The sequence below is a fragment of the Halictus rubicundus genome, chromosome 1 (assembly GCF_050948215.1).
Source record: "Halictus rubicundus isolate RS-2024b chromosome 1, iyHalRubi1_principal, whole genome shotgun sequence".
In the NCBI taxonomy this organism is placed as follows: Eukaryota; Metazoa; Arthropoda; class Insecta; order Hymenoptera; family Halictidae; genus Halictus; species Halictus rubicundus.
In genome coordinates, this window is record NC_135149.1 from 1245292 (window position 1) to 1273218 (window position 27927).

At 42.1% G+C, this 27927-nt stretch overlaps 3 protein-coding genes across 9 annotated transcripts in view; 2 read left to right on the plus strand and 1 right to left on the minus strand.

Moving 5' to 3' along the window:
* Positions 1 to 372: 372 nt before the first annotated feature.
* Pex14 (peroxisomal biogenesis factor 14) lies at positions 373 to 2593 on the minus strand. The gene is made up of 4 exons (XM_076805330.1): positions 2259 to 2593; positions 1749 to 2075; positions 1453 to 1685; positions 373 to 904 (listed from the first exon to the last, which is right to left on the minus strand). The coding sequence occupies exons 1-4, from the start codon at positions 2313 to 2315 to the stop codon at positions 736 to 738; spliced, it is 786 nt and encodes a 261-aa protein (XP_076661445.1). The 5' UTR covers positions 2316 to 2593; the 3' UTR covers positions 373 to 735.
* A 364-nt stretch (positions 2594 to 2957) lies between these two features.
* On the plus strand, positions 2958 to 6485 carry Ap-2mu (adaptor protein complex 2, mu subunit). 3 transcript variants are annotated; one of them, XM_076805157.1, is made up of 5 exons: positions 2958 to 3101; positions 4126 to 4506; positions 4578 to 4828; positions 4912 to 5168; positions 5234 to 6485. In XM_076805157.1, the coding sequence occupies exons 2-5, from the start codon at positions 4167 to 4169 to the stop codon at positions 5712 to 5714; spliced, it is 1329 nt and encodes a 442-aa protein (XP_076661272.1). In that variant the 5' UTR covers positions 2958 to 3101; positions 4126 to 4166; the 3' UTR covers positions 5715 to 6485. The 3 variants fall into 3 exon arrangements, with proteins under 3 accessions (XP_076661272.1, XP_076661282.1, XP_076661291.1); XM_076805167.1 differs by lacking the exon at positions 2958 to 3101 and adding an exon at positions 3266 to 3501; XM_076805176.1 differs by lacking the exon at positions 2958 to 3101 and adding an exon at positions 3266 to 3486.
* A 2341-nt stretch (positions 6486 to 8826) lies between these two features.
* Camta (Calmodulin-binding transcription activator) overlaps positions 8827 to 27927 on the plus strand; it is a 76024-nt gene continuing 56923 nt past the window's right edge. For 4 of the 5 annotated variants that reach the window (XM_076804454.1, XM_076804366.1, XM_076804402.1 and 1 more), the window contains exon 1: positions 8827 to 9092. Coding sequence is in view for 1 of the 5 variants with exons in the window: in XM_076804529.1 (XP_076660644.1) it covers positions 9033 to 9092 (60 nt within the window). In the remaining 4 variants the exon portion in view is untranslated. The remainder of the gene's footprint in view (positions 9093 to 27927) is intronic. The other variant, XM_076804529.1, reaches the window with a different exon arrangement.

The window sequence follows — 27927 nt, forward strand, 5'->3', positions numbered from 1 at the left end:
AACACACACGAACGGAGAGAACAACAAACAAACAAACAAAAAGAAAAGGAACGATCTGTTGTATAAAATAATACGATCAGTGGCTTAATGTGGCTCTTTGTATTTGCGACTGTCTCCCTAAATTTAAGTACCGATTAAAATGTACATATTTAGTTTGTAAAAAAACCCTAGTACTTATTCTTTCGGTTTTTATACCTTCCCCGATGCATTGATTAAAAAAAATGGACTGTATTCGATCGGGAAAAAGCGAACGAGGAGGTAGTTGGAGGAAACACTTGAGAGACGTTGTTATTGTAAACCAAAGGGTAAAAAAAAAGAAACGATGTTAAATTTTTCTAGGTACTTATTAAAGAAAGATGAAGTGATAAAACACCAGTTTAAAAGAATTATTATTATTGTTTAAAAAAAAAAAGAACAAACGATGTATTACATGTATCCCTTTGTGTCATAAGCAGCCTTAAACGTACCCATTCTAGAAATAAAAGCTCGTTTTCATTCGGAACAATGAAAGATTAACGCTCGACTGGGTGAACTGAGAATATTCAGCAACACTCGATTCCCAATATATATATATATATTACACATGATCAGTTTCCATTGCTTTCTTTTTCTTCTTTTTATTTTTTTTTTTTATCGTTATGTTTCCTGGCGGATATACTTATCATAGAATATCCGGGCTTTATCTCGAAGACTCTCGTGATGGAAGTGAATAGACGTTCATGGAATATCGTTCGATCACTCCTTGGGCGGATCCTCGCGAATCATTTCCAGAGAACTATCGGAATTATTAGTACTACTTCCACTTCCAGCATCATCTTCCCGTTCGCTCTGTTTTTCCTGACTCGTACCCGCGGCATCTAATTGCCAAGGCGGTATAGATGCCGGCGCACTCGGAAATTGTTTTCTGTTTCAAATTCAAAGCTCTGATAAATACCAATGACACTATGATTCCTAAGACACAACAAATTTTTCTACAATGTGACTCGACTCCGAAACAGTATTCCACTCAATTCTCGATGCTAGTACAACCGGTGTTCGAAAGTAGTATATGTGTTTTTTCTACACAACTCTTTTTTTTTATAACCGATCAAACTCGAACGAATATATATATATATATATATATATATATATATATATATATATATATATATATATAGTCGTTTTTTTCCAAAACGAAAAAAACGAAGCATTTGTATTTTTAGATAAAAATGACCCGACGTGTTGCGAGGAACTTATACAGATATATTGTATGCATATCTGTATAGGCTGTCTTGTAAAGAAACTCGTACTGTGTAAAATCGTATGTATAAAAATCTTCGGAATAGCGATGTGTAAGCAAATTCAAACTCCTGTATAGCAATAAATGTTATCACCTAAATCAGTGATCTGTGTATGTATGTACGGAATAATGTGTACAGGTGTTATATCCTAACAGTATTTCTAGATGTATACCTTGATAAAAGTAAAGACTTAAGACTAGCTAAATCTTGTTTCAGTTCTTGTACCAATTGTGGTACCATCGGATCGATGAACTGGTTTTGTGTCAATTTTTGTACGTCGTCCTCCACCTTGGAAATGGACTGTTTCACTTCTTTCATAGAATTTTGAATAGTCTTATCTAGCTCTGAGACAGAATCCTTTATGCTTTTTTTCTTTTTCCTCCCGAATAAAAATTCAATAGACTTCTGCAATTCAAGGGAGAGATCAATCTTTGGTTTTATCCATTGCACTAGGCTTGTTAGGATTACCTTGTAGAACCAGTACAAGCAATATATAGTGGCTCCGATCAGAGCAGTGGTATTAAAGAACTCTTTGACTTTATGGAACAGTGATATTTGGTATGGATGCTGTTGGAGATACGGCGGATAGAGTCTAACCGGTGGCATTGGCACCACTGTGTAATCTTTTGGTTTGTGAATGACATTTTGTTCTGCAGTTTGTTCAACAGAAGCTAATGTAAATGCAGTTCTAATCTCCTCCTCTGTCAAGCCCTTCCTTCTGAGGAACTCCTGTTTGCGGTCCACAGGACTACTTGCTACCTTGGGGTTTTGTAAAAATTCCACAGCGGTTTTGACCTTAAAGAAAAGAATCTCTGATTAACTGTCCATTTTTTTTAGCAGCCTGGGCGGCTTATGTAACCGTCCGATATGCACGATCGGCGCTTATCGGTGCATCAAGAACTTTTGCAGATGTATATCGGAACATGGATCGAATGGTGCACAGAATAACTATAACCTTAATTGACGATAAAAACTTACTAAATTCTCCCGCAACGGTAGGTTATTGTTATTCGCATCTTGGTCAGTCGTTGCCATAATTATAATCGTCGCCACTTAAGTTACAGTCTCATAATCCTCACGGTGGCCGATATTTCAATGCAAATTCACATTTTACAATATATTAAAATACACACAACCATCCCGTAAACGTATAGCGGCGCGCAGGCGTTGGTATAAAACGCTGATATACTAATCAACCGATGCTGGAAAAGATGTTTAAATACCCAGGTAGCAAGAATTTGGACTTTGTATTTCGTAAAAAAAGGGCTACGTCATTCACAAATGAAATGTACGAATTCTCCGGCGCTTAAAAAGTCGCCGATTGCATGCTTGCGCCGCTCATCGTTTTTGTTATCAGATCGAGCGGTTTTGATTTTTGGGGAACGCAGAAAGTTCATGCGGGATTTCGCAAATCGGTGGGAACCGATTGGCGATCTCGCTGACGCGTTTTTGCGATTCCTTAGATTTTTATTAAATATTGATTCCGCTCGTAAATGTATAACTACCGGTTTTGAAATCAATACAACAACTCTATTTGTCCTATAAACGCAGAAGGGCTGCGTTCGTGAGTGGAACGGCTCCAAAGCGTATTAAAACTTCGAAGCAATAAAATCGTGGGGTTGGTGACTAGCGATTGCTATGATGTCGATAATTTATTATAACGGCATGTGTCTCTGAGACACGTAGTACAGAAAAGTGGGTGTTGCTTTCGTCATTTGATAGTTCGCACTTGTACCAGTAGGTTGGTACCGATACCGTGTATTTCGGAGGCCGATACAAATTAGTATCGCTTATTTTTACTATCGGCAATAAGAGTCATGCGTAAGTGATCATTTACGATACTCAAAATTTCTATTTGCGTGCGGCCGTGTCTTAGAATATTCTCAAAGAACGCTCGATAATGTCAGTATCTGCGGTATAGGCAGTTCCATTTCCGATCAATAATACTAACCGTTTGCAAGACATATCAAGAGAACCTCAAATGTCATTTAAGAAAAGGGGCGTTATCTTGCACACGTATATTTATGTTATATCGCACGGATGAGTATGCGACGGCGAAATTCTGTATACCAATATCTGAATCTTTCATCGCAATCTTCTCGAAGCTCGTCCACGTCCGAGGACGTTTCATACAATTTTACTGAGTTATCGTTTGTTAACGAACTATGCTGTGCTTCGACGCTTTTTAAAATCCATTCGGGCTCGGGTAAATATGAGAAAGGTTATGCATTTAAAGATCATTTTATTTCGGTGCACCATTCGAAAACGGGAGCTTGCTCTGTTTTTTGGTATATTTGTTGCTCAAGCTGATATATGAACAATTGTTTAATGCTGCGTTTTATGCAGACTCCTCGGTTTTATTTGGAGACATTTTTGGGCCTAATTTGCATTAAGATTTGGAACTGGGGTACACATATTTTCTTCCCTCTTTTATATTAAAAATTTTATCTAAATTTGCAAATCTGTGTGTCCTAATGTGCTAGCATATACTTGTCTCGCAAGCTCCACTTACTATTTAGAGATATTTCTATTTCTACCTTGCAAATAAACAGTTGGAGCTTGATTATATTAACTTGGCTTCCTTTCTTCTTTACCAAATTTGCAAATCTGTGCGTTGGGATCCTAATGTGCTAGCATCTAAATATTTTATTGCAAGCTCCATTACTTTATTTAGCAATATTTGTAAGCCTTCTTTGCAAACAAAATTTCCATCATGTTTTATAGAATCGCTGGGTCTGTGAACCAAAATCAACATCTAATTATTTAATATTTTCACTCAGAGTGAACCTGTGTGGATATTCACACTTAAATAATTAATTACCAACTAATGAACCTTTGCTCACAGGTTGGTTGTAGTCAAAGCAGCAAGGAGTGCCCTCTGTCAAGATGATAGGGGGTTTATTTGTATACAATCACAAGGGTGAGGTGCTCATCTCCAGAGTCTACCGGGATGACATTGGCAGGAATGCAGTGGATGCATTTCGTGTGAATGTTATTCACGCCAGACAGCAAGTGCGCTCACCAGTCACAAACATTGCGAGAACATCCTTCTTTCACATAAAACGTGCCAACATTTGGTTGGCAGCTGTGACCAAGCAGAATGTAAATGCAGCAATGGTGTTTGAGTTCTTGTTGAAGATCATAGATGTTATGCAGTCGTACTTTGGCAAGATCTCTGAAGAGAACATTAAGAACAACTTTGTGCTAATTTATGAGCTATTAGATGGTTGGTATCTTGATGCATACTAAATTGCTCGGATGTTTATAGCATGGAATAACTGGGAATTTTATGTGCAGAGATCTTGGACTTTGGGTACCCACAGAATTGCGATACAGGGGTGCTGAAGACCTTCATCACTCAACAAGGAGTGAAATCAGGCACAAAAGAGGAACAAGCTCAAATAACTTCTCAAGTGACTGGTCAGATTGGCTGGAGAAGAGAGGGAATCAAATATAGACGCAATGAACTGTTCTTAGACGTACTCGAATCTGTGAATCTCTTAATGAGCCCTCAGGGCCAAGTGCTCAGCGCACATGTTGCTGGAAAGGTCACTATCTAAATCCATTACTTACCAGATTCAAACAAAAATACAACAAGATCTAACTCCCATTCATTCCTCCACCACAACAGGTTGTGATGAAGTCCTACCTTTCTGGGATGCCAGAATGCAAGTTTGGTATCAACGACAAAATTGTTATGGAAGCTAAGGGTATGAAAGGGAGCAGTGGATTAGGAGGAGGAGGTGATGACCCTACAGGCGGCAGGTCTGGAAAGCCTGTTGTTGTTATCGATGACTGCCAATTCCACCAATGCGTAAAGCTTAGTAAATTCGAGACAGAACACGCCATTAGTTTCATTCCGCCTGATGGTGAATTCGAGTTAATGAGGTGAGTTTTATCTAGCTCTCGAGAAACTAGAAGAGTTTCTAACCAAACTTGTTTGTGTGTTACAGATATCGTACAACTAAGGATATATCATTGCCATTCCGTGTCATTCCATTGGTACGTGAGGTGGGTCGCACAAAGATGGAGGTGAAGGCGGTGCTGAAATCGAATTTCAAGCCGTCCCTGCTCGGCCAGAAGATAGAGGTGCGTGTGCCAACGCCTCTGAACACCGCGGGCGTGCAATTGATCTGCTTGAAGGGGAAGGCGAAGTACAAAGCGTCTGAGAACGCGATTGTATGGAAGATCAAGCGGATGCCAGGGATGAAGGAGACTCAGCTGTCCGCGGAGATCGATCTGCTCGAGACGGACACGAAGAAAAAGTGGACACGACCGCCGATATCGATGACCTTCGAGGTACCGTTCGCACCATCCGGGTTCAAAGTACGCTACTTGAAAGTATTCGAGTCCAAATTGAATTACTCCGACCACGACGTAATCAAGTGGGTGAGATACATCGGCAAGAGCGGCCTGTACGAGACGCGATGTTAATGGCGTCACCGAATCGCCCAATCAATTGTAAATGAGTAGTCTCAATGCATAAACACACGATGACTTTTTTAAAACAAATATTATTTCTTTCGCGGCGCATACATCAAGCAAAACTCTGAAATACTCAGATCGAAACGGGTCGAAACGACTACGAAACCGTGGAGAGCGGGTCGAGATACCAAGAGGAAAACAAAAAAAAAAGAGAGAGAATCTTTCTGTGCCAATATCTTTTTTGTCGACCGAGCTTTTTTGTAAGGTATATTTTTAGCGTGTACATTGTATTTAATAGTATCCCCCCCCCCTTTTTTTTTGTACATTTTATTCGAGGATCGAATTTTAGGAAGGACCATTTCAGTTTTTTACTCTAACCAAACGATTTTTCATTTCGTAGATCGATCTTACAATTAGATTTTAATCCGAAGTGTGCACGTTCTGTACGAGCAGAATATTTAACCATTGTGTAACTCTTAAGTTGATGGTTCGTTCCTTTTTTACGAGACGAGAAAGAAACACGGTAACCAAAACACCTCTTCGGTATCGAGTATATATATATATAAATAAATATATAATATATCGAGAGAATCGCTAGCAACGTTGAACATCAGTGGATAATTGTAAAATGCGCTGAATAATCATTAGATTATCGAAAAACGTTTGTTGTCAGCTATAAAAAAAAACGTATAGAGGATACCTTGATTCATTGTAACGAAAGAATTCTGTCTCTCTATGTGAAAATTCATATGCATAATAAAGTATATATGTAATTTACAACGTTGATTATTCTCGTAGCATCGATCGTTCTGATTATCATATTTGTCAATGATCGGGAGGTAAAATACCGTCTAAATAGATCGAAACAGTTCGCGAAACAAATAGCTGAAGTAGCTACTTTGAACAGCTTGCGTGCTCGAGCACGGAACCCGCAAGAAAACAGGTGTCAGAACCTTTTCTGACCGCAATCAATCGATAAATTAATGACGGTGGTGTTCTTACGTGTCACCTCATCAAGGCTGCAACTTGTCGTCCAGGTTTATTCGGCTTTTCCGACGATTTTCCTCCGATCTTGACGGCTTCTTGGTATCGCGGCGAAGTGGCGGGATTATTCCTTCCTTTCAAACTTGAGCAAGGACAACGCAAGTCTATTGGCAATACTTCATTGTCGCGCTACAATTGATCGATATCGATCTATGTCAATTTCCATGATATTGGAAATATTAATCTCGAATTAATTAGGCTGTACATCAAGTACAAATAAATCTGACATTTTTGTTAATCGAACCTGTAATAACCTGTCGCGTTTAATTTACGTATTAACCAAATAGTTAATATTTAGTAGGACTCGACCCAGAAGTAGCGATTAATGACGTTTAACCATGGTTAACCAGGGTTTAAGTTTGAAATGGCTGCAGAGTGGTCTCATCCAGTGTTCTTGAAGAAAAAGAGAAGCAATGTGTGTGAAATAATTTGGTGAGTTATTGTTGCTATAATGTTTTTTCATAGTCGTAAGTTGTTTGTTGATGATTTGAATGTAAAGGTTAATTGATTATTCAGTTCTAGGAGAATTGAAGGAGGATATGGCTGAATTTGAGTTAGGTAAATAGCTATTTTAAAAATTATCAACAAAATAATATTGATACTTACGAGAAAGTTAGAAAATCAAGATTGTAAGGTTTGGGTAAGAGCGGACAAGGCTTGTTTAGCGTTGGACCAAGATCTTATTGAGCCACAACCTTATTGGGTTCTAGCGAGTCTGATCCGTAATGGACTCATTGAGTCTGTCTTTCTAAAAATATTTTACATGTTTTCTATACTATCACTCTTTCTGGTGGTACAAATGATTTAGTTCTAAGGCCTTTAGTTTTTAATATAATGGTACAAAGATAGTATTAAGTCCATATCTGGTAGTAGTAAAAGTTTAAGTAATTTATTTCTTATTTTGGGAAGTAATGGGGCATAAGATTTTAATTCTAGAAAATAAAATAGTATATTTTTCATCTGTGTTAATAATATTATGCACTTTTCTGCTTCCCTTTAAAGTTTGAAAAGCATGTCCTAGTTTATTATATTCCAAGCAATGGAACAAGGATTTTGATATAAAATGATTATATATGGAAAATAAACGTGTAAAATAAATTGTATGTATATGTGAAACTTACTGATATAATTATTTACACATGTAATTGTTACTGATAGAAATAGACAAAAATGAATATAAATGGTGTGTGTCCACTAATATAAAAATTGGCCCGCGTTAAACTCACAGTTGCTTGACTTTCTGCGAATTTGGGAAACTTGTAGGAACCAAATGGAAGTAAGAATAACGAGAAAAAGATCAGAATCAAACCTTTAAAATCCTCTCCAGTACCCGCGATATAAACAACAGAATTCTGAATGAAAATGCCTTGGGATCCAGGTGTAAGAATGAATAGGGGCAAACGGAGTCTGACTAAAACCATCGAAATCCCCTTAGCTACCTGCGATACAACCGCCTACCGTACAGTACAGTATCACACTCGTTCCTGCTCAATTAGGTCGCTATTAATTTCTTTCAAATTAGAACGAAGTAATCAATATTTAGCCAAGAGGATAAAAGCAAACAAAGTAAAAGTAAACAAAAGTTTCTTTTGCCCTTAGAAAATAATTGTCAACAATGAAGTAAAATATCAGACTGGTTCCTGAAGCTTTCGAATACAATTTACTCAACTAGGTTGCCACTCATTTCTCTGAACTCGGAACGAAGCACTATCAATATTTAGCTAATAAAAGTAGGTACAAAATAAACAAAAAATTCTCTTTGCCTCAAGAAAAGGATTCGCTAAAGAGAAGTCCTCATCCGTGCAAACGGGGTAAACAATAGAGTCAAGCAAATTCCCCGCAAAAAGCTCGCGAAACGTGAAGGTAGGAGGGCTGGCACCCTGTGGCCGTTGGTGGTAGGGTTGGCTCTAGGTGTGCTCCGGTTCGCCAGGGTACGATCCCCGTTTCGTGCGATTTACGGTGGCTGTAGGTAGCTTGGAAAATTCTCATTCGAACGGTAGTTTCTCGGGTATACGTATTAGCCGCCTGTCTCTTCGGTGGCAGAGCGTGATAACTTGTGGTTCGGCGCATGCGGCCCACGGCCATACCCGTGCTCGTACCTGTCATGGATTCCAAGGATCGACCGCGAGCGCAGGCACGCGTGATCGCACGATTTTATGCGTGAAAATCAACGGTCAGATTGAGAGATCCGCGGACGAGAGTAATGCAAGAGCATGGGCCGTTGGTAAAGTGGTGATTCCGCGTCGAACCGAGTGTCGCCGTCGCGTAAACAACCGTCCGAAGATGAGCCATCTCGTCACGGGTTACGACGAGCCTTCTGTCACTCGAGCTACCACGGATATCGTGAGTATTTTGCATGCCAACCGTCGTCCGTCGCTCGGGATTCGCAAACTTTCTAGCCCATCGTCGCAGGGGCCTCTCTCTACCCCGGTTCGCCCTGTCCCATCCCGTGTTAGGTTTACGAGGAACGTTTTAACGCGACACGCTTTTCCCTCAATCTAATCAGCCGCTCCGATAATTCCTTCTCGCGACCCGTTCTTTTTTTCCCTGTTTTCCGCGTTCGTTTCCCCTCTTATCGGCGCGCTAAACCGCTGTCGCCGGGTTCTGTCTTTATCGTAGCGATGATTAGGTTACCGCGGATCATCCGCGTACGCCACGTCCTCGAGATCTCGTGGCGATTCTCAACGGAGCTGGTTTATGGGTACCGCTATTTTTAGTGTGTACCGTAAACCCGTGCCACTGTCGAGCGAGGGTATAGAGAGTCTCGATGGACTCGTTCCTCGACCCGCACACGTGCACCCGCCCCTGGACCTGCCCGCGAAACTACCCCGAAATTGCAAGAGTCTCGGTGAGCTTGGCCGCCCTTAGCTGCCCCTGAGGAATACCCTTTCTCGGAACACTGGGGAAAGTTAGTCCCTTCGGTGCACACCTTGGAAGGGTTAAATGATAGGGTATTGTGAAAAATCTTGAGAAGTTGAGAAATAGCTAGCTCCATCTCTACCTCAATAACGACACATGCGAAATTGTTTTCTTGTTTGATCAGCTTCATCAGTTCGACATTATGGCGTGGGACACCGGGACATGTAACTCAGAAGGGTTAAATGGTTGGACATTGTGAAACGAACACTTTGGGGTAATTAGCTACCTCAATCGCAACAGACCTTTAGCCACCTTTACTTCAATAGTAACAAACCGAATATAAATTTGTTTCCTTGCTTAGTAAGTTTAGTAAGTAGGAAATTCTATCGTGGTGTATTCGTACGTCTAACTTGGAAGTGCTAAAATATTAGAACGGTATTAAATTAATGCCTTGAGCAACTGATAGCTAGCTACCCAATAGCAACAAATCTCTAGCTGGCTCTGCTTCAGTTATAACAAACATCTAGCTCTGGAACTCCAGTTTACAACAAGTTGAATTGTGATTTGTTTTTCTCCAGCTCGTGTTTGTTGCAAATTCAGGAGATCCACAATTCATACTGATGACAGTAATATGCCAGGCAGCCATCCCCTGGCCCAGCTCCGATCACAGTTCAGACAGTAACTGGTTAATCTGTCTTAGCTCCCAATTAACTCTTCTCGTTGAGTTTACGCGTGTTGATACAATTATCCGAACCATTCATGCGATCCCCTATTATCTCGTCGAGTTTCGAAATGTCGCATCACACACATCCACACACAAATTTTTGCGCGTACTCAATTCAGAGTAAACGTAGGTATTTAAGCGAAATAATGACGTCGTTGGATCCTCGTGATATACAGCAGCTCACGGAACGTTGCTTCAACTAATGAACTCTGCTTATCTTACGGAGTTTCTAAACAAACTCCGATCCGCAGCGAGATAATATACATTGTGGCGTCTCGCGAAATTAAAAAGAGCCCGTCGATCTACTGCGTTGTGTCCCTGATCTATTCTTGCGCGGAAGCAAAATCTTCCTGTTATTGTAGCTTAAGCACTACATATGTGGGAAAACGGAATTCTTTTTAGCAATAATAACGCAGTAGCAAGTAATTAAGGCTTAACGTCATATGTCGAACTAGAGAATCCTCTTTTAATCAACATTCAGCATCTCCGTGTGTATTTGTTCACGGGTTGTTGCGTCAAATTGCGAAAGCACAACGTTCCAACTATTCTCTCACAGTATATAGAAAAGCATACAGAGTCTTCGGTAATAACAATGAAATAATAAATCATCTCAATGGGAAGATCATCTCCACATCCATTCAGAACCACAGCATCTATTTTAGGTTGTCTCAAAAATTCGTTCTCTATTAATGCACACAATACAAATGCAAGTTTTTAAAGAAAACCAATGGCTATGTAAAAGGAAGCTCAGGAAGTGATAAAACGTTGTTGAAAGAAACTTTTATCCATTATAATCAGACTGCGGATCTTTACGCAAAATAAACATTTTCCAAGTCAATTGCAAGAACTAGGAGTTGTATAGACATTTATTCCTTCTCTTAATAGTTTTATTTAGCCACAGACAATATAACCGTTCGATATTTTCTCCGTTTTCGTCTTTGTCACAAATGCATGAAATCCGTAGCCTGAATATAATAAATAATATCCCCAGCTTCAGAAACGAGTTCAGAACTAAGCATTCGCTCATCCTCTAGTGCTCATGTGGTCAGCCGTGGCAGTTCAAATCTGGTTAGCAGAACGAGCGTTGGTATAGTCATTCGCCTATGTCGAGGGTGGTATCGTAACAATTGGCTTGGTGGGGTTAGCGTGGTTTTTGGCGGGAAGCGTGTGTAATAATAATCGGCTAGGTAAACGCGTGTTCGGGCAACGTGATTCGTTCGAGCTCGGAGGCGTATAGCGTCCAGGCGAGCTCATCATAATCAGCTGTTATCAAGAACACCGCTCGGTTGTGCGCGTTTCCTGCCACTTGTAGTTCTGTCGTAACCGACACCGAGCCACCTTTACGGCTTCCTTCGCGCATCGAATTGTCACGGTTAAATCGTCGTCGCACCCTCCTCTTCTCCACCCCCTCTTTCCTCTTTTTTTAACCTTCTTTCGTACCCGTTCGCGCCGAGCGGAGCCGAGCGAAGGCGTGTTTTATCGTTCATCTTATCGGCCGCTCTATCGGAAACGATAATCGATATTCGGCGGTCGCCGCGGCTGAAATTTTAACTTCGAACCCGCTGGCTATTAAGGGGAGAGACTCCAAAGTCTTTTTTTATTTCGCAAACCGATGAGGTTATTTGTCAATAATGTTCGGAGCAGTTGATGAAAGCATAGAAGTTTAGATCGATGTGCTATAATAGTTGGTAACAGTAAAATTACCGAGCACTAAAACTACCTAGCCCATGTTGCCTTGTGCAAGATTTTCTATGTCAGTTGTAGGATCAATTTGATAAATTTGATCAATTTAAGCAACCAACTTGACAGCGTATCGTTTGTCGCTAAAAGAGTTAACTTAAAAAATAGTCTGCACACATTCCAATATACAGGAGCAACACAGACATTTATCTCTCTGCTTAAAAATGTCAGTACCCAACGTACGATCTGCTCATTTCTGTTGTAAATGTTATAGGGCTATCGGGTTATAGGGCGTCGGTTTTCCTAGACCATTTTGTATAAAACGATACCACTCCGGGTCCCGTGGTGTTAGGCGATCCGAGGAAAGTACGCGGGTGCAAAGGGTTAATATCGCCCACGGAAGATACTCTATTCTCACCGTGGGACTACATGTTACCGGTCGGCTCGACCGGATTTATCGATTCCGCCGAGTCTAATCCCGACGATGATTGAAGTGTGCCTGAGCGTGAAACTTTGTGTCTTTACCTCGCGCCACACAACAGGTATCCCCCGTATGTGTGAATGCACCGACAGTTCTATTATTATCGGTTGCACGTGCCGTTCTATCGGCAGATAACCGCCTGTACGCGTTCCGATACCCGGCCCCGTGCATAATGGGCCGGGGTCTCTATTTATTTGCTCTTTTTAGCAACACGAGTAATTAACGTAGTGTGTGATCCAGCCATTGTGCGCAGTTTCGCATCGTTCTGTCAGACACATCAGCGCTCAACAAGTCCAAAGAAGTGCGGTGTGTCTACTTTTACTTGTGCCGACGCTGCCAAGAAATCTTTGCACGCGACCGCGATTATTAGCGAGAAAAAACCGCGCGTCTGCGGTTGCGCGAACTTGGACGCGAATTTTAAACAATGCCCATTGTAGAACAAGACTCTCTCTCTCTCTCTCTCTCTCTCTCTCTCTCTCTCTATCTCTCTTGTCTCGAAGCAGCTGTCCAATAAGCCTTTGTGCTCGCTTATCAGCTCGTTCTAGTATCCCGGCAGTTTTGGAATTTCTACAGCCAATTTCGTAGTTCTCCGCCGAAAGAAAATTCCAATAAAGGCGGACACGCTCCACGGTGGGCTAGAAACCCGTTCTTCCGTGACCGAGATTGAATTTTTGAAGAAATTTCCGATGATTTGGCAGACAATATTTCCAAAAGAAGCTGGTCGGTATTCACATTTCTATAAATTTCAATAGAAAAAATTTAAAAAAAGATACACATTTTAGACTTCTCAATATTTTGGCTGGTGTCGAGATGAATTCAACGACCTATTATGCTATGATCCGCCTTGGAATAACTCTAAAATAATTCTGGCCAGAAAAACGGGACCGTGGAGCGTGTCGCTATATAGAATGAAGCAATTACAGCTAAGGGAAACTGTCGGGGATTGTATCAGTAAAATTACAGATTCAGAAGAATTTTGATAGAGGCAACCGAAAAAGCTGGCGTACCGTAGAAACGCGTCGAGCGAAAATCGTCCGGGCCGATTGTGCAAGCTAATATATCACCAGGGGAATGTTGATTCCAAGAACGAAAGCTCACCCTCGGTACAAGGCTCCTGTGTAGGTTCGAAACGGACTCGGTGCATTATATTTCGAAGGTTGCGATGGAAGCACGCGAGGCGGTATGGGGGTCGATTCTTATGGAACGCAGCCAAATACGGGGAATTTGATCGGGATATAGAGGTACGGGTCGGTTTCGCGGCCGCGGAATTAACGGTGGATAGTAATAGCGTAGGATCCAGGGCCGAGGAGGCACGGCTCTCTCGCTTTTGCTTTCCGTTGGAAACCGGCCCTTCGACGATGTCAGAGCGACGCATTAAGCGCAAGGGTTTCCTTAAAACAGAAGCTTACGACTTGGCTTCTAAGTTCCACGGGATCGACCGGCTATTCTCTCTTTCGCCCGAGAACGACGCGTTTGTTTCGCCTTTTAAGCGCAGTAAAACTTATTGCTCGATGACGATTACCCTCGTCGTGAAGAAGAGAAGATTCTCTTATGCAATACCACTTTCAATTTTCATGATTTTATCTCAAAATTTGATCACTTTCAACTCTGGAACGCAATCCAATCAATTCTCTCTGAATTTATTCTTGAACGAAGAGACTGAAGTTCCTTTTCGTAACGCAGTTCTTCAGAATCATACTAGTAGGCTCTCAGTATACGTTGACAATATAATAAGCTTAGTTCTACGCGTTAAAATCCCTCGAACATTTCCATGTGCATTTATGTGTGCTCAAACGAATTAGTAGAATATCCTGCACGATGTCAGACGTCATAGACGACCAGTTTAGAAATGGAGAATTCATTGTACCTTTTTCCGTGCATTGTTGTGCACTCAAACGAGTGAGTGAATTTAGTCGAATATCCTGCAAGTTGTCGGACGTCACAGACGACCAGTTTAGAAGTTCAGGGTATCGTTTCACCGGGAAATGCTTGGATGCCGTCGAAAAACACATCTGGGCGTTTTACTTTCAATTTTGTTGGTTCCATCGGCCAGGCGAGAGGAACGGGGCTAAAAAAATATTGATTGTGGCCGACAAAAGATACAGCCGGATGGAATAGCTCAAAGACCGAACGGAGATCCCTTTTTTTCCCGGCATTATTCGCCGTGCACGGCCACCCACACGTTTCACTACAATTTTATCCTGAATTATCTTTATCGTCGGCTCACCAACTTAGGCTTTCTCCATCGACCAATGGACGATAAGTCTGGGCTGTTGGCATTTTTTTTAACCCTTTTCCTTTTTTCTAGCTAGCCCAGATGCCGTCGAAAATCCTTCCCCGGGTGCATGCACGTTGGATCAATGCCGGGGGCAGCTTGCGTTGCTAATCACGTGGTGTTGAAACAAAGATAATTAAAGGGGCGGGGAATCGAGCTTCGAGAAAGGTGCTCGCGGATTTTCTAACACCTACGACGCGCGATCCCTATTCGCGAACACATTGTAAGCTTTTTTATCGAGCGGTTTCTAAGCTTTACCGTCCGTAGTTTCATGTTCCCGCACTGTAGAATCGGCTACGCAGCCTATTCGACTCCGGAAAGATTGAAAATAAAGTTTCGCGCGTGTAGAATACCCTGGTAAAAGGATTTTTCGAAACGCGAAGAAATTGCAAGTTATAACACTGCAAACGACTGCGCGTCACGTGAGATAAATGTTATCTCGGAAGTTTAATCGCGTTTTTCTCGCGGCCATGCTCGCCGACCTTGCTGTCGCGTTCTTTGGAACTCTTCGACGTTCAACTTTTGAAATTTCTACACATTAGTCTTCATAAAATGAACGAAAATGTACGATCTTCTTGATGTTACAATCCTTTTAACTTTTATTGATGGGCGAAGTTGACTCTTTTGAATTCCGTAGTTTCCTGATCTTCCCAAATTATTGGAAAAATTGTTCGATGCATTAGGAACAGTTCATTGTTGTTTAAGTTGTACAAATTTTTTATTCGTCATAAATCTTCATTCCTTCTAAGAAGGAGTTCCTCGAGTTTCCCCAGCGAAATCGATGCGTTCTTTTCGCCGGATAAACAAGCGATAAAAGCAGGTGTGTTCCCAGGTAACACCATTAAGCGTTCGTACAGCCTTACTATCGTGGAAAGCAGTATTCGGTATCGTTTCCTGCGTCATTGTAGCCACGCACATAGTATACCCTGTATCGGTGACTCCTTTCTCGTCGCAGGAAACCGTTCAGAATACAAATGACTGCGTGACTGAGCATGTCCTCTTCGTTCTCTCGCGACAAATATACGCGCGGCCCGATCCTCGAAAACGAATTTTCTTTCCGCCGCCGGTGGCACGGGGAATATTTCCCCGGGAAAATTTCGCGGCGGTTCGCGCGAGGATTTTCGCATGGCAAAGCGAACGCTAACGGCAATTAAGAGAAAATTATGGTTCGACGAAGGGCTGATCTATTTTCGCGTGTGGTTAAACGCAGCCGAACGGGGCCGCGGTCATTCATGTTTTTCCATTCCCAACGTAATCGCGACCCTTCCGCGCAATTTTGACCCTTAATGCGATTCCGCGTGCCAGCCAGCAATTTTGTAAATGGCCAATTAACGTGACCCGCTCTCCCCACGGATGCGTTAAATGATTTCGCGGACTCAATTACGCGATTAGACGTTCGAAGATGCGACGGAATTCAGGCGAAAGTGAACGAAGGACCTGTAGTTCTTAAACTTAGGGCAGATGAACTTGGACCGGTGCCTAGATCGGACCTAACTTAGCAATCATAGTTAATTAATATCACCGGGAATGCTGTCAGTGTTTTTCTTTCACAATATCCCGAGCTAGATCAGGCTGAGGATCAATTAATTTTATTAATAGTAAAAGTATTTTTCTTTCGTAATGTATCCAGTGGTTCAATCTAGAGAGTGGTCTAAAATTAGGCGATTTTTCTTCAAGTTTTATGCACTATTTTATGTAAAACTCGTCGAACGATTAATGTGTCTAGCAATTTTACAGAAGCGTGTACACACTGTGCAAAATAGAATCAGAATATAGACGATTTCTATGTTTCGCGACGGTTCGAGATTTGAAAATATTTATTTTTTCTACCCGATTGTTGTACACTAGAACCAAAATGGATAACAGATTCTTCGTATGGAGATGTTCTTTCGAGTTCGAACTACCGCAACAAACGTTGTCAAATACAATTCTATACAAAACTGCAAGCAATTGTAGATTTCGCAACTGCATAATATCCAAGTGAACTAACAAAGGTTTCCAGTTTATCTCGCAGATAACGAGTTAACTGGAAATTGTATTGTCAACGATACAAATAAGTACTCACCCAGAAGATGAATACGACGCGTCGAGAGTCCCGTCGACGATAACAGAAACGGCGAAATGAAATTAGAGGAAGGTTCCCCCCTTTGAAAATATTACAAAAGAGCCTAGTTGCGTAAAGTTTTCGGATTTATTGGCCTGTCGAACGTAGCCGAGAAAATTTGTGCGCCTGCCTAGACAATGGGAGATATTATTCCGTAGCGGATTAAAGCGGACGGCACTGTTAAAAATGACTCGGAACAAAAAAAAATCTCTCGTCCTATCCAATAAAGAGCTGGAACATTTTCTGCGCGTTTTGAGCTAACGTTTTTTTGCGCCCGACTTTGTCAAACATAAACCCCTCATGCGTGGGGCAATTAGCGTCGCAAGCTTTACAACGTTCTGCTGTGCAAATCGTGTTGGTTTTTCTTCTTTATTTCTTTCTGTTGGTTTTTGCTGGGAGTCCGGGCAGGAAAGTTAATTTTTGCTGTAGATTGAGTGTGCCGAATTTGCGCACAGACGTTGTAATTTGTCGGTGCCTGTCCGGTTAAATAATTACTTTGATTTTATGTGATGAAAATCCGATTTTGCTGTCGAGTCGTTGGTCAACGTGTTAATGAAACTTCGCGTTTAGAGAGACATACAAGGGTGTGCAAATCATATTGTCCGAATGAAATAAGTATTCATTTGTGCAAGAAAAAATTGCTATTAATCCTGCATTGTTCGTGACAGAAATATTTAAGTACGTGTAGAGTTTCACGGTAGTTATTTTTAAAGTTCTCGAAGATTTTGTGAGACATTGAATAGCTTACCAGGAAAGAAACCGTTTTGCCAAAGTTTAAGGATAGTTACGGGAAACAAACGAAGAACCAATTTTTTACCCGTTTTCTCATCTAATTGCATTTAAAAATTCTAAAACAAAATCTGACAGATTTAACATATCGAACTACACATTCGAGAATTTTTTCTGATTTTTCAGTCGTACATTCTGGTAGTAAAAAATCGTATGTGCGATCTATGATGAATAAGTTCCTCCGGCAGTTGCCTAGAGTCAACAGAGTTTGAAACGAAGAAGAATTACGGATAGATCAGAGTTTCAGAAAGTACTAAAACAGATTCTTGGGAGACTGTTTACCCGTCGCCCGGGAAATGCATCGGGAGAGGTGATTTTCCCCTTGCTTTGCCAACCGCATCTCTCCTGGATCTGCTGGCAATATGTGGCCAGGTATATAAATGTTTCTTATAAGAAATGAGGATCGTATAGTGCGGCCTGTGTTCCGCCAGAGCCAGTGGTTCGTCTTTCCGACCTACGCGAACGAGACTGCCTTTTTATTATCACCTGTGCGTCTGGTCGGACAATACCAGCCAGCTGCGAACGCATCCGTCTGCGACTGTGTTGGCCAGCGGATGGCATAAGAAGCCATGAAAACCGTCAGACTATAAACAAGGATCACCGGAGGTATCAATTTTCGAAAATGACTTCCTCGGGTCGAGCCTCTCTTTCTTCGAAACCGGGCAGAATCGATCGAAAGCTGCAGCTTTTAAGTGGGAAGGCGGGAATTCATCTAATATAAGTAAAACGTTGCCCGGAGCCCTCCAGTGATTTCCATTAGGCCAAATGGAGGCTGCGGAATTTTATTTACCAGCTCCTAATAGCGCGCTTTATCATTACACGCGAATCTAGCCGAAAGAAATGACGTAAGTACAGAAGTGAAACGTTGCCCGGGGCCACTGATTTCCATTAGGCCAAATGGAGGAATTTTATTTACCAGCCCCTAATAGCGCACTTTATCATTACATGCGAATCTAGCGGAAAGTAATGACGGAAATAGGTATTAGAGGATTCCTTGGGCGAAAATGGAGGAAAAGTGTAGAATACAATTTGTTCGTCTTAGTTGTAGAGGAAATCGAGTTTCAAAGAAAGTCCGTACGGAGAAGTATTTGCGAGAAGGGGAAACGGACAGCCATGCACAGATGCGTCAGACGAATTTCTCAAACTCGATTTCCTCGAGAACCAAGCTGTAGGAACTGCGTTTATCCGAGCATGATGGACACGAGACGGTTCCGATAACAGAATAATTTATCGTTCGAAATGCTACTAATGCACATTTTAAACAGACGAGAGTGTAAGGCTTAAAATGCATAGCAACAAGTTTCTACAAAAACGTGTCACAAAAAAATACAAAAGTTAATATACCTAAAATGTGATAGCCAGACTACAGATCTTATTCTATTATGGCAAAAACGAATAGGTGTAATTTAAAAGTTAACCCTTCGTGGGGAAATTTCACTTTTGAATCTTTTCAAACGGAAACCTAAAGGGAGGGGAACCTAAATTTCTAGAAACCACAGTATTAAAGTAGGCGCCTTGAATAAGTATCCTCAAATTTTTTCAGATTTTGTGGAAACCTCAGTACAAAAATAAGTGTACCTATGAAGGGTAGAGTACGCCAATCTATTATTTTGAGCTTGTTAAAATTATTAAAGTAAGAATGAACAGTCTATCAGACTCTCCAAAATGACGCAGACAATTTTGATTTGGCATAAAATCTTCAGTCTAGTCTAGTGATTAGAAACTCGTGGAACCAGTTTCATTTCACACGAAAACGGTCTTCCTCATATTTTCTTTGATTTCGCTCGCCTTATCACCTACGATAATCGAATGCTCTCGTTTCCGGCGTCCCCAGTTGTTTCATTCAACGCGTTTCCCTTTTCCTCGGCATCGGAAAACCCGTGGAACATGAATGAAGGACTATTCCGAGCGTTCATGTTTAAATACTACGTCGAAATAAAGGCTAAAGCCTTCCAGTGCGGGCTCTCACCGCGTTATGAATGATCCGCGGCGGTCAAGTACTGTGTGCACGGTGAAAATCGATGCGCGCCCTCGAAGATTATAAATATTTATTCGCACGACGGTTCGCGGGCTTTTCAACTATAATAGCGCCCTCCCGAGGATATTTATATCAGCCTCGTCGATGGAATTTATTCGGCCGCGATCCTTCCCACGGATAATTCAAGCGCTTGATCAATTTCCGCGCGATCACGACCGTTCTTTCCCTGGACGATCTCATGGTGAGCTTTATGGAGTTTTCGGATTTTTATTCGTCGTTGTTTTAAAGCCTCGAGACCCTGGCAGTGAATTTTCTTGACGTCCTCTGCGAAAATTGCATAATCTTACAAAATTAATGGGTACATTGATCATTGTTGGCGCAGGAAAGTGGCTACAGTAAAGTCTTGATCTAAGCGAAACGGAGCTACACGATCTTAGTCAGTTCACCATCCCCTCCATTGGGGGGGCATATTCACGCGGGGGCCAAGAAGCTGCCTCGGTCGCCGAGCAGTATAAAGTGTAAACATGCCGCGTAATCCGATACCGGCTCGGGTATATGTGTGTGATCCACTACTAATCCAATTACAAAATTTCTTTATTTTTCATTATTTTTTTATGGGATTTTCAGCAACTTATCCGTGGCATTTTCCTGATTAAAATGACACTAAACATGATATAATTTGAACTGTATTTAGTGGTTTAATTGACGGTATGCAAATAGTAGCCCTACACGATCTATGTCACAGCACGGACTCGAGGATTGGGCTTAGATCAAGATTTTACTGTATATAGAAGATTGTACGCGCAGATAATTGTGTGCATAGATAGTAGCTCACGCAGGAAATTACCCATGTAGGAAATTGCATGTATAGAAAATTATGCACATCAAAAATCGGTCGTGCAGACAAAGGCACATGTAGAGAATTGTACAAGCAGATAATTGATCGCGCAGGAAAGTTTCCACGTGGAAACTTGTACGCGATAATCGTGCGCATAATTGCTCACGTTTGCAATGGAGATTTTGGTTGCTCTCTACAGCCATTCAGGACAAAGGTTCTCCACAAGCGTTTCGAGAACTGGAATCGATATTACAACAGTTTCAAGCCCCGATTCCAAGGTACTTGTTGACGATCCTGTCGTCGACACTAGGCAACTTCCTTCGCTTTCTCGGCTCGTTGTTTCCTATCTCTCGGAGCGGAGGTCGTCGGCGAACGATTCACCTTGCTCTTGAAAGTATCGCTCGTGGAAGTTATCATCGACTTTGAAAAAGGGGATTCTGTTTGCCGCCCTTGGATTGCGCGAGTGCACGAGTGCATCGGCAAACGTCGCGCCGAGAGGATCAATCTTCCCTTTGCTGCGGTTTCTAAATGTCCGGTGATTTTTCCGAAAATATTATACCATTTTACTGCCCTGAAAATTCTATTTCTTTTACCCTCCTGCGTTTGTTTGTTTTTCATAGCTCTCTGTACTCGAATTGTCGGTAAGAAAAGGAAAAGTGATCGCGGATTTAAAAATAGTGCGTTGGGAACAAAAATAGTGTGATTATTATTGATAAGGCGGCTTGTAAAGCACGTCATGAATGTGCAAGTAGTTAATGGAGTGAAACGGGTTAATATTTCTTTTCTCATTCAAAGCGGCAACTAGTTACGGCTACGACGCTTTACGAAATGAACGAGGGTAATAAATTTTTGTTTCGAAATTAATAATGCTTGTTCTTGTTCCTTTTTCCCCGACACTTCGTGTATTTCGTTGGAAGGAGTTTTACGAGTGCGGTGAGCTGTGCAATTATGTATGAAGGAAAATATACAGTGACCCCTGAAAATAAGGAACATGTTAATCTGCATCGTTCTTCTCGCTTCTGTGCGTTGTACAGGTCGTGCTATTAACATTCGTGAGTCAACCACCTTGTATCAATAATATTCTGTATAATGTCATGGCTTGAAATAATTACCACCGACATATTGCTTCCTTCATCTTCATATAGAGTTCCAACTTTTAGCATAAGCTAATCAGTTATGATACGAAACCATACTGGCTTGTTAAGCGTTAAAGTATAATTGAGCCAAGGCTTTTAATTAATGTTTAACCTTCTTCGTGTAAAATTAATGACTTTGCTATACCTAAAATAATCTTATCAATTTTCTTCCAAGCACCAAAAAAAGACTATGTTATTCTGGACAACTTATTGGTTTTCGAATGGAATTGTTCTCGCTATTGAAAAATTTATTAAACCCACACTGGGTCGTTTATGTCGACGACTAATTTTTTTACTGTTCTTAAAAAAATCTATAAAAATCCTGAAACACATATAGAAATTCCTATTTTATTGCGTAATCGTTGAAACGTCAAATGTTTAAAGCATTAATGGGGGAAAAAATAGTGAAAAGAGTGAAATTTCGCTTCGGACATAAAAGACCCAGGTTGCTCGCGGAGAGTTGAGATGCAATTTGTAAAGGAATTTATTAAGATTTTTCGAAAGCTTTTGAGTACAAGCCAGTGAGAGAAACTAATCGATTTGGCAAATGTACGGTCTAATTGTCCACAAATCACTTTAATTCCCTTCGAGCCTGCATCCGAAGATGCATTTCATTCTTATTTCATCTCGTTCGAAGCCATAGGCGTCGGTAAAGAATTTCCTGGTTGTTTCCAAGGAAAGTCGAAGGTCATTTCGCGTCTTTCAACCCTCGAGCCAAATGTGTCACGGTTGGTGTAACGCCGGAGTAACGTTCGCAAGCTTTTCCACCGAGGAAACTCCGGCAAAAAAGAGAAAGAGAGAAAAAGAGCGAGGGTGGAAAAAAGCAGAATTTCGCAGCCGGAAAAGCGGCCGGCCAGGAAATCGAGTTCCGACTACGGCCCCGGCGATAAACTCAGGAAGTTGTTACCTTTTCGGGTAATAGTCTTTCGGCTAACGGGGCAGAGCGTCGGAGATAGTCGCGATGTTGTGTGTGCATTTCCGCAGGATATTAATGCTGGGCAAACTGAAACGCGTGGCGAACTTAAAGGCAAACAAGTTTTGCGGCCGCTGGAAAACGTTCTTCGCGCTTTCGCGCGCGCGAAACGTTGTTTCCGGCCCGCGCACACAGCGCAAAACGGGACGCGATGCATGTTCGCGAAAATGCCGCGAAAACTGGTTTTGCAACGGGGACGTTGTTACATCCTGTGCAGCTTCTGCTCGCTTTGGCCTAACACGTAAATTCTCTGACGCTCAACAATATCCACCTACCAATCTCATTCACGATTTTAAAACTGCTACGGGACAGTGCATCGTACGTTGCATCCTCGAGGTTCGTTTTACAACCGGTCCATTCTCCCGTTTACAACCTGTGCATTCAGGAAGAAAAATTGCGTGACTAGTATCAATTGATTTATAGAACTGTACTTTGAGTCGCCTGTAAGTGACGCAAAATTACTCTTGATTTGGATTGCAGTTTTAATGAAGCGCAAACCTGTGAGACACTATATTCGACTCGCTAAAATCACAAGGAGACGACATACATTTTCTTTTCAACTTCCGTGACTCGCTACTGTCGCAGAAAATTTGTATTACTAGTACTATACAATTTCCCTAAATAAGTAGAGGAATACATTGAATTTATTGAAATACATAGGTTGTCCCAAAAGTTTGTTTTCTTTTCAATTAATGCGTTCAGGGAGAGTATTTTGCGCAAAGATCCGCAGTCTATTGTAATTAGCGGAAGGCGTGGCTCGCAGCGTGGTGGAGGAAAAAATGAAACAAGGAGAAATGAAAAAGGTTCCGAGGAAGTTGCGGAATTCCCGGTCGATTTAAATACGAATTATGTTCGGGGGCGATTCTTGTAACTGGCTCGAAAGCCAGCCTGTCCACGGTGGAATTCGAGGTTCGTGGACGATCGTAGATATTCCGTCGCGGACAGCAGCGGGATTCTTTTCGGGGATGCATCGGCGGCTGCGAGGTCCCTTTCTCTCGAATTCAGGTCCGCCGGCCGGCTGTTCGCGTTTCTACGTGTGCGCACGTCGGAATGGGAAACTGGGTCGGCGTCTCTCGAAGGTGGAATAAACAAATAATGGAAGGAATATAAAGCCCGAACGCTGCACCGCCGACCGAAAGCAGAAGAAACGCACTTTGCCGGGCGATTTCGGTGCACGCGTGGGAGTTCACTTGTTTTCCATGTCGAAAAATAACCTTCTCGCTGCTTTCTGCCTCGACGGAGTCCCAGTTCGACTATCGTCCATATTTTCAGACCTTCCCCTCTCTCTCTCTCTCTCTCTCTCTGTCCCCAGTTTTCAGGAAATATGTCGTCAGGGAAAAACCGAAGGAAAATGACCGCAACGTTGGTCGCTCGGGAAAAACGTTACGAAATTCCATGAAAATGATCACCAACTCGTCAGCTGTTATATCAACTGACACGCGACACGTGGAATTGATCGGCATTCCACACACACACGCGTGCGCGCGCGCGCGTGCACCGACGAGCCGTACACTACACAATGCCACCAACCTCGCGGGTGTGTGTGTAACGCGCGGTATTTGCGTGCGAAAGTATATCTTGTTTAGCAGAATTGTGAACCGTGTTGTGCAACCCGGCTAATTAGAGCTTCCGGATGACTGCTTTGAAACCGTGTTCATTTAAGGCGCGCGCGAGCCATCGAAATTTAACGTGCGCCTGTTTAATTCGTCCGAGCCGATCAAACGCGGATTTATCAAGGGACGGATTCACTTCCTTCATTTTATCCTAATTCCGCCGGAGAGCGCCGGATCGAACGCCTCCAGCCTCCCTCTTGGCAAACTGAATGGGCTCACGACCGTCGTCTATCCGAGGCTGAATTTTAACCCTTGAATGATGGTATACCGTTTTCCCAAAAATGTGAGCTGTCACGGTAGAGAATCTTCCTAAAAATTCCGTACGAGGTGTTTCGAAGTATAGAGCTACAAAATCCAAACGTTCGAAAAAATCTAAAGAGAAGCAATTAATATATAAATTGTTCGGAGAGGTACTAAAAGAGTTCTGACATTTTTCTGTATGTTTCGTGCGATACAGTGATTTCTCTATATATGTCGCCGAGGCCTGGATGATAAACGCCGCGGAGTTATCCCCACTACCGAGTGTACCACGCGAGGGGCCGCAAAGCTCGATAGACCTCGGACCCCGAGGCGTGTAAACATAATTTCTCTTCAGGGTGTCGAAAGCATGCTAATACTTCGCTGTACGTTCCTCTTCGTTGCTGGCTCTACTCTTCAGAGAATTAGACACGCTCCGTCGCTAATAATTGCGCACTTTTGATGCACAATACATTGTTTGACATTTGGCGACGTATCAAGAGCACTTACTCTGCCAATACCCAAAATTTTCTACGACGTTCAATAACATTACGCTCGTTAAACCTCACATATTTTCATGTCTCAAATTGCCATCAAGAGCAGACAACAAAAAGACAAATTGTAAGAACGTACCCAGCTATTGCAATCCGAGTTCAGCACTTCCCTCAACCCTTCAGGGTTTACTCAGACCACGAAGTATCATGATAGGTCCTTCTTAATACGGTTAATATTTTTAACGCCGTTAATATTTTTAATTTAGGATCATTGAGATTGTAAAGATGCATTCATGGGGAATTATTCAACAAATTTATTTCTTTGGGTGTTGCGAAGAAATGTTCCTTTGAACATTTGAACTTTGAAGAGACGTTCCTTTCGTAAAGTAATGTGAAATAGGACTGAACGGTCCAAATGTTCTGAAGAAGGAAAAGAAACTTAATATTTGCTACTATCGTACAGTAGCGGGAGTTACTGTGTAGAAATTTTGTTCGGGTGACGAGGGATCCCAGCGTACGAGAGTTAAACATCTCGTCTGGTTTCACGATACAGAGGAACAGTTATTTTCTGTTTGGAAGCCGTGTGCTAATAGTTATTTCTAGGGTCCGCTCGAACGATTTTAATTGAACACTTCCAGAGGGTCTAGTGCAGCGTCCGTCGGAAAGCAACACTTTTCTATTTGTTTGTTGGCCCGAGCACGAGAGGCAAAAGGGAAAAAAAGGAACGAGCAGGGCAGAGCAGAGCAGAGGCAACGGTGGAAAAACGGGTATCGCTGGCTCGCAATCTCGTGTGTTATTCGAAACTCGTAGCGAGACCGCGGGAAGTGCTCGTAAAATGGTTACAAGCGATCGTAGCCGCCTTTTTCCAAAATTCATGCCTTGAATTTCTCGATTCATGGGGAGAGGAGAGAAGGAAACTGGGTCAGCGCGTCTCAAAGGGAGGTCGGTCTCCGGGTTCCAAGGTGAATCGTCGAAGTTAAAGCGAGCGAGATAGTTGCCGAGGGTGAAGGAACGAGGCCGGAGAGCGTAACAGACCGGAAGGGCGTGGGTGATGGTTGAATGATCGAGAAACCATGACGAAATTCCCTACACAGATTGTGTTCCTTTGTCGGTGCCACGTGCCGCTTCTGCCCGATAGAACCGCCTTTGTCGGCCCAGACATTAGAACCTAATCAATCATTGCTTTTCGTTAATCAGCGATCGGACCGGACCACAACCACACACAGCCTCCTTTGCCTATTGAATATCAACCCAGTTTGCTTCAATATATGCGTCGCGGTAAAAATACACTGTTTTTTCTAAATATACGGGTTTTCGTCTGACTAGGCTCGTTATTTTATCAACACAAAAGATATTTTTCTTCTATACTGAATCGGAAATCGAAAGCGAAATCCATAAACAGCAGATACCATTAACAGTGCTGAAGTTCATTTTAATTTTCAAGATGTTTCAAAAACTTGGTGCATTAAGGTGGTATCCTGGTTTTTCATTTTCATAAAATTTGCAAGATATTTATAACTTCATTTATTTTGTCTCCGATCAATAGAAAGACCGGAATCGTGACAACTGTTTACCCACGTTTTTTAAAACTTGCCCTGTAAAAAAATGCATAACTTATGTAATTTTCATTATTTTCACTATCAGATACCAATAAAACTGCAAAATCCCATCGCAAGAGGTTCAATGGTTTTTCTGAAAAAGACCAGAATAACCGTTAAGGGCTGTCTTCAAACATTCTTTACACAAGTTTGTGTTTATAATGTTACAAAAAAAAAAAAAAAATACACAGTTGCATGTGGAAGAGTCTACAGAATTATTCCTATTTTTGTGGTTGAAGCTGGGAAAATTCTTAGAGTTGAAAATTGATCAAGCGGATATAAAAAGCCAAGAAGAAGACTTGAATATGTTTTTGGATGTTTGAGCAATGGAGAAGTCGCAAAAAAATTTGGGACGTACACGAGAATCCTGTGCTTTCTATGAAACGGTGACCAACAAACCAAGCTCGCGAAGAATTCATAAGGCGAGGGTTTAACGGATTTTGCTTCAATTAAAACTTGGTTCCGGTCCTTTCCGAAAACGCCGGCGTGTTTCTTCCGTCGGAGAAGGCCGCTTTACTTTTACAGGAAGTTCCCTCGGTGAATAGGGGTGGAGGGCACAGTGGCCAAGCAATATTTAATTAAGAAACGATACTGGTGGAATATTGAAAGTTCCGAGGTGTCCGCAGAGCTCTTCGTTGCGCGCGTGCTTTACGAGGGTTGAACTGTGCGGCCGGAATTAGGTCTCCGCTTTCAAAGTGGAGGGCAAGAGGGTAACTGTCTCCAAGGTGAATTCCAAAGTTTGAAGTGCGGGAAAGATAGACACAGTGAGAGAAGGTAGGAGAGGAGAAGACAGGTTGTGTGCCAGTGGGAGGGTGGGGGAACGGGAGGTTGGAGAGGACGGAATGGCGTGGAGAATGACGAAATTACGAGTAGACAAGTCTCTTCTTGTCGAGTAGCCCGGTCGTTATGGACTTTCGAGCGAGAAGGGAAATTTTGTGCCCTCCTGGCGAAGGGAGGGGCGAGCCCTCGGCGTTGTTTTATTCATCGTTTAATCTCCGGCCGCGCGATTAAACGCGCGCAATTAATTCTCATTAAATCCACGGCCGTCGTTCAAACTCGTATCGATGAACGAGAACCTCGTCCTCCAGCTACAACCCTGTTTCCACGTCGATTCGACGGAAATTAGGCTTGTTTCTCTTGAAGGCAGGCTGCGAGGATGTCGCACCATTGGGCAAAATATTAGGTTGTTGCACACGGTTATGAATAAGAGAATCTCAACTTATTAAAACGGTTAAAGAAAGAAACAGCTATTTATTTGGCTTCCATTTCTCTCGATTGATACAGGAAATTTGTATTGTCCATAATAATCTATAGTCAAATTATCGCATCCTGATCAAACGTCGCATTATGTTGTCGTCAATATGTTTATTTGTCCACTCATATAAAAAGCATATACGGC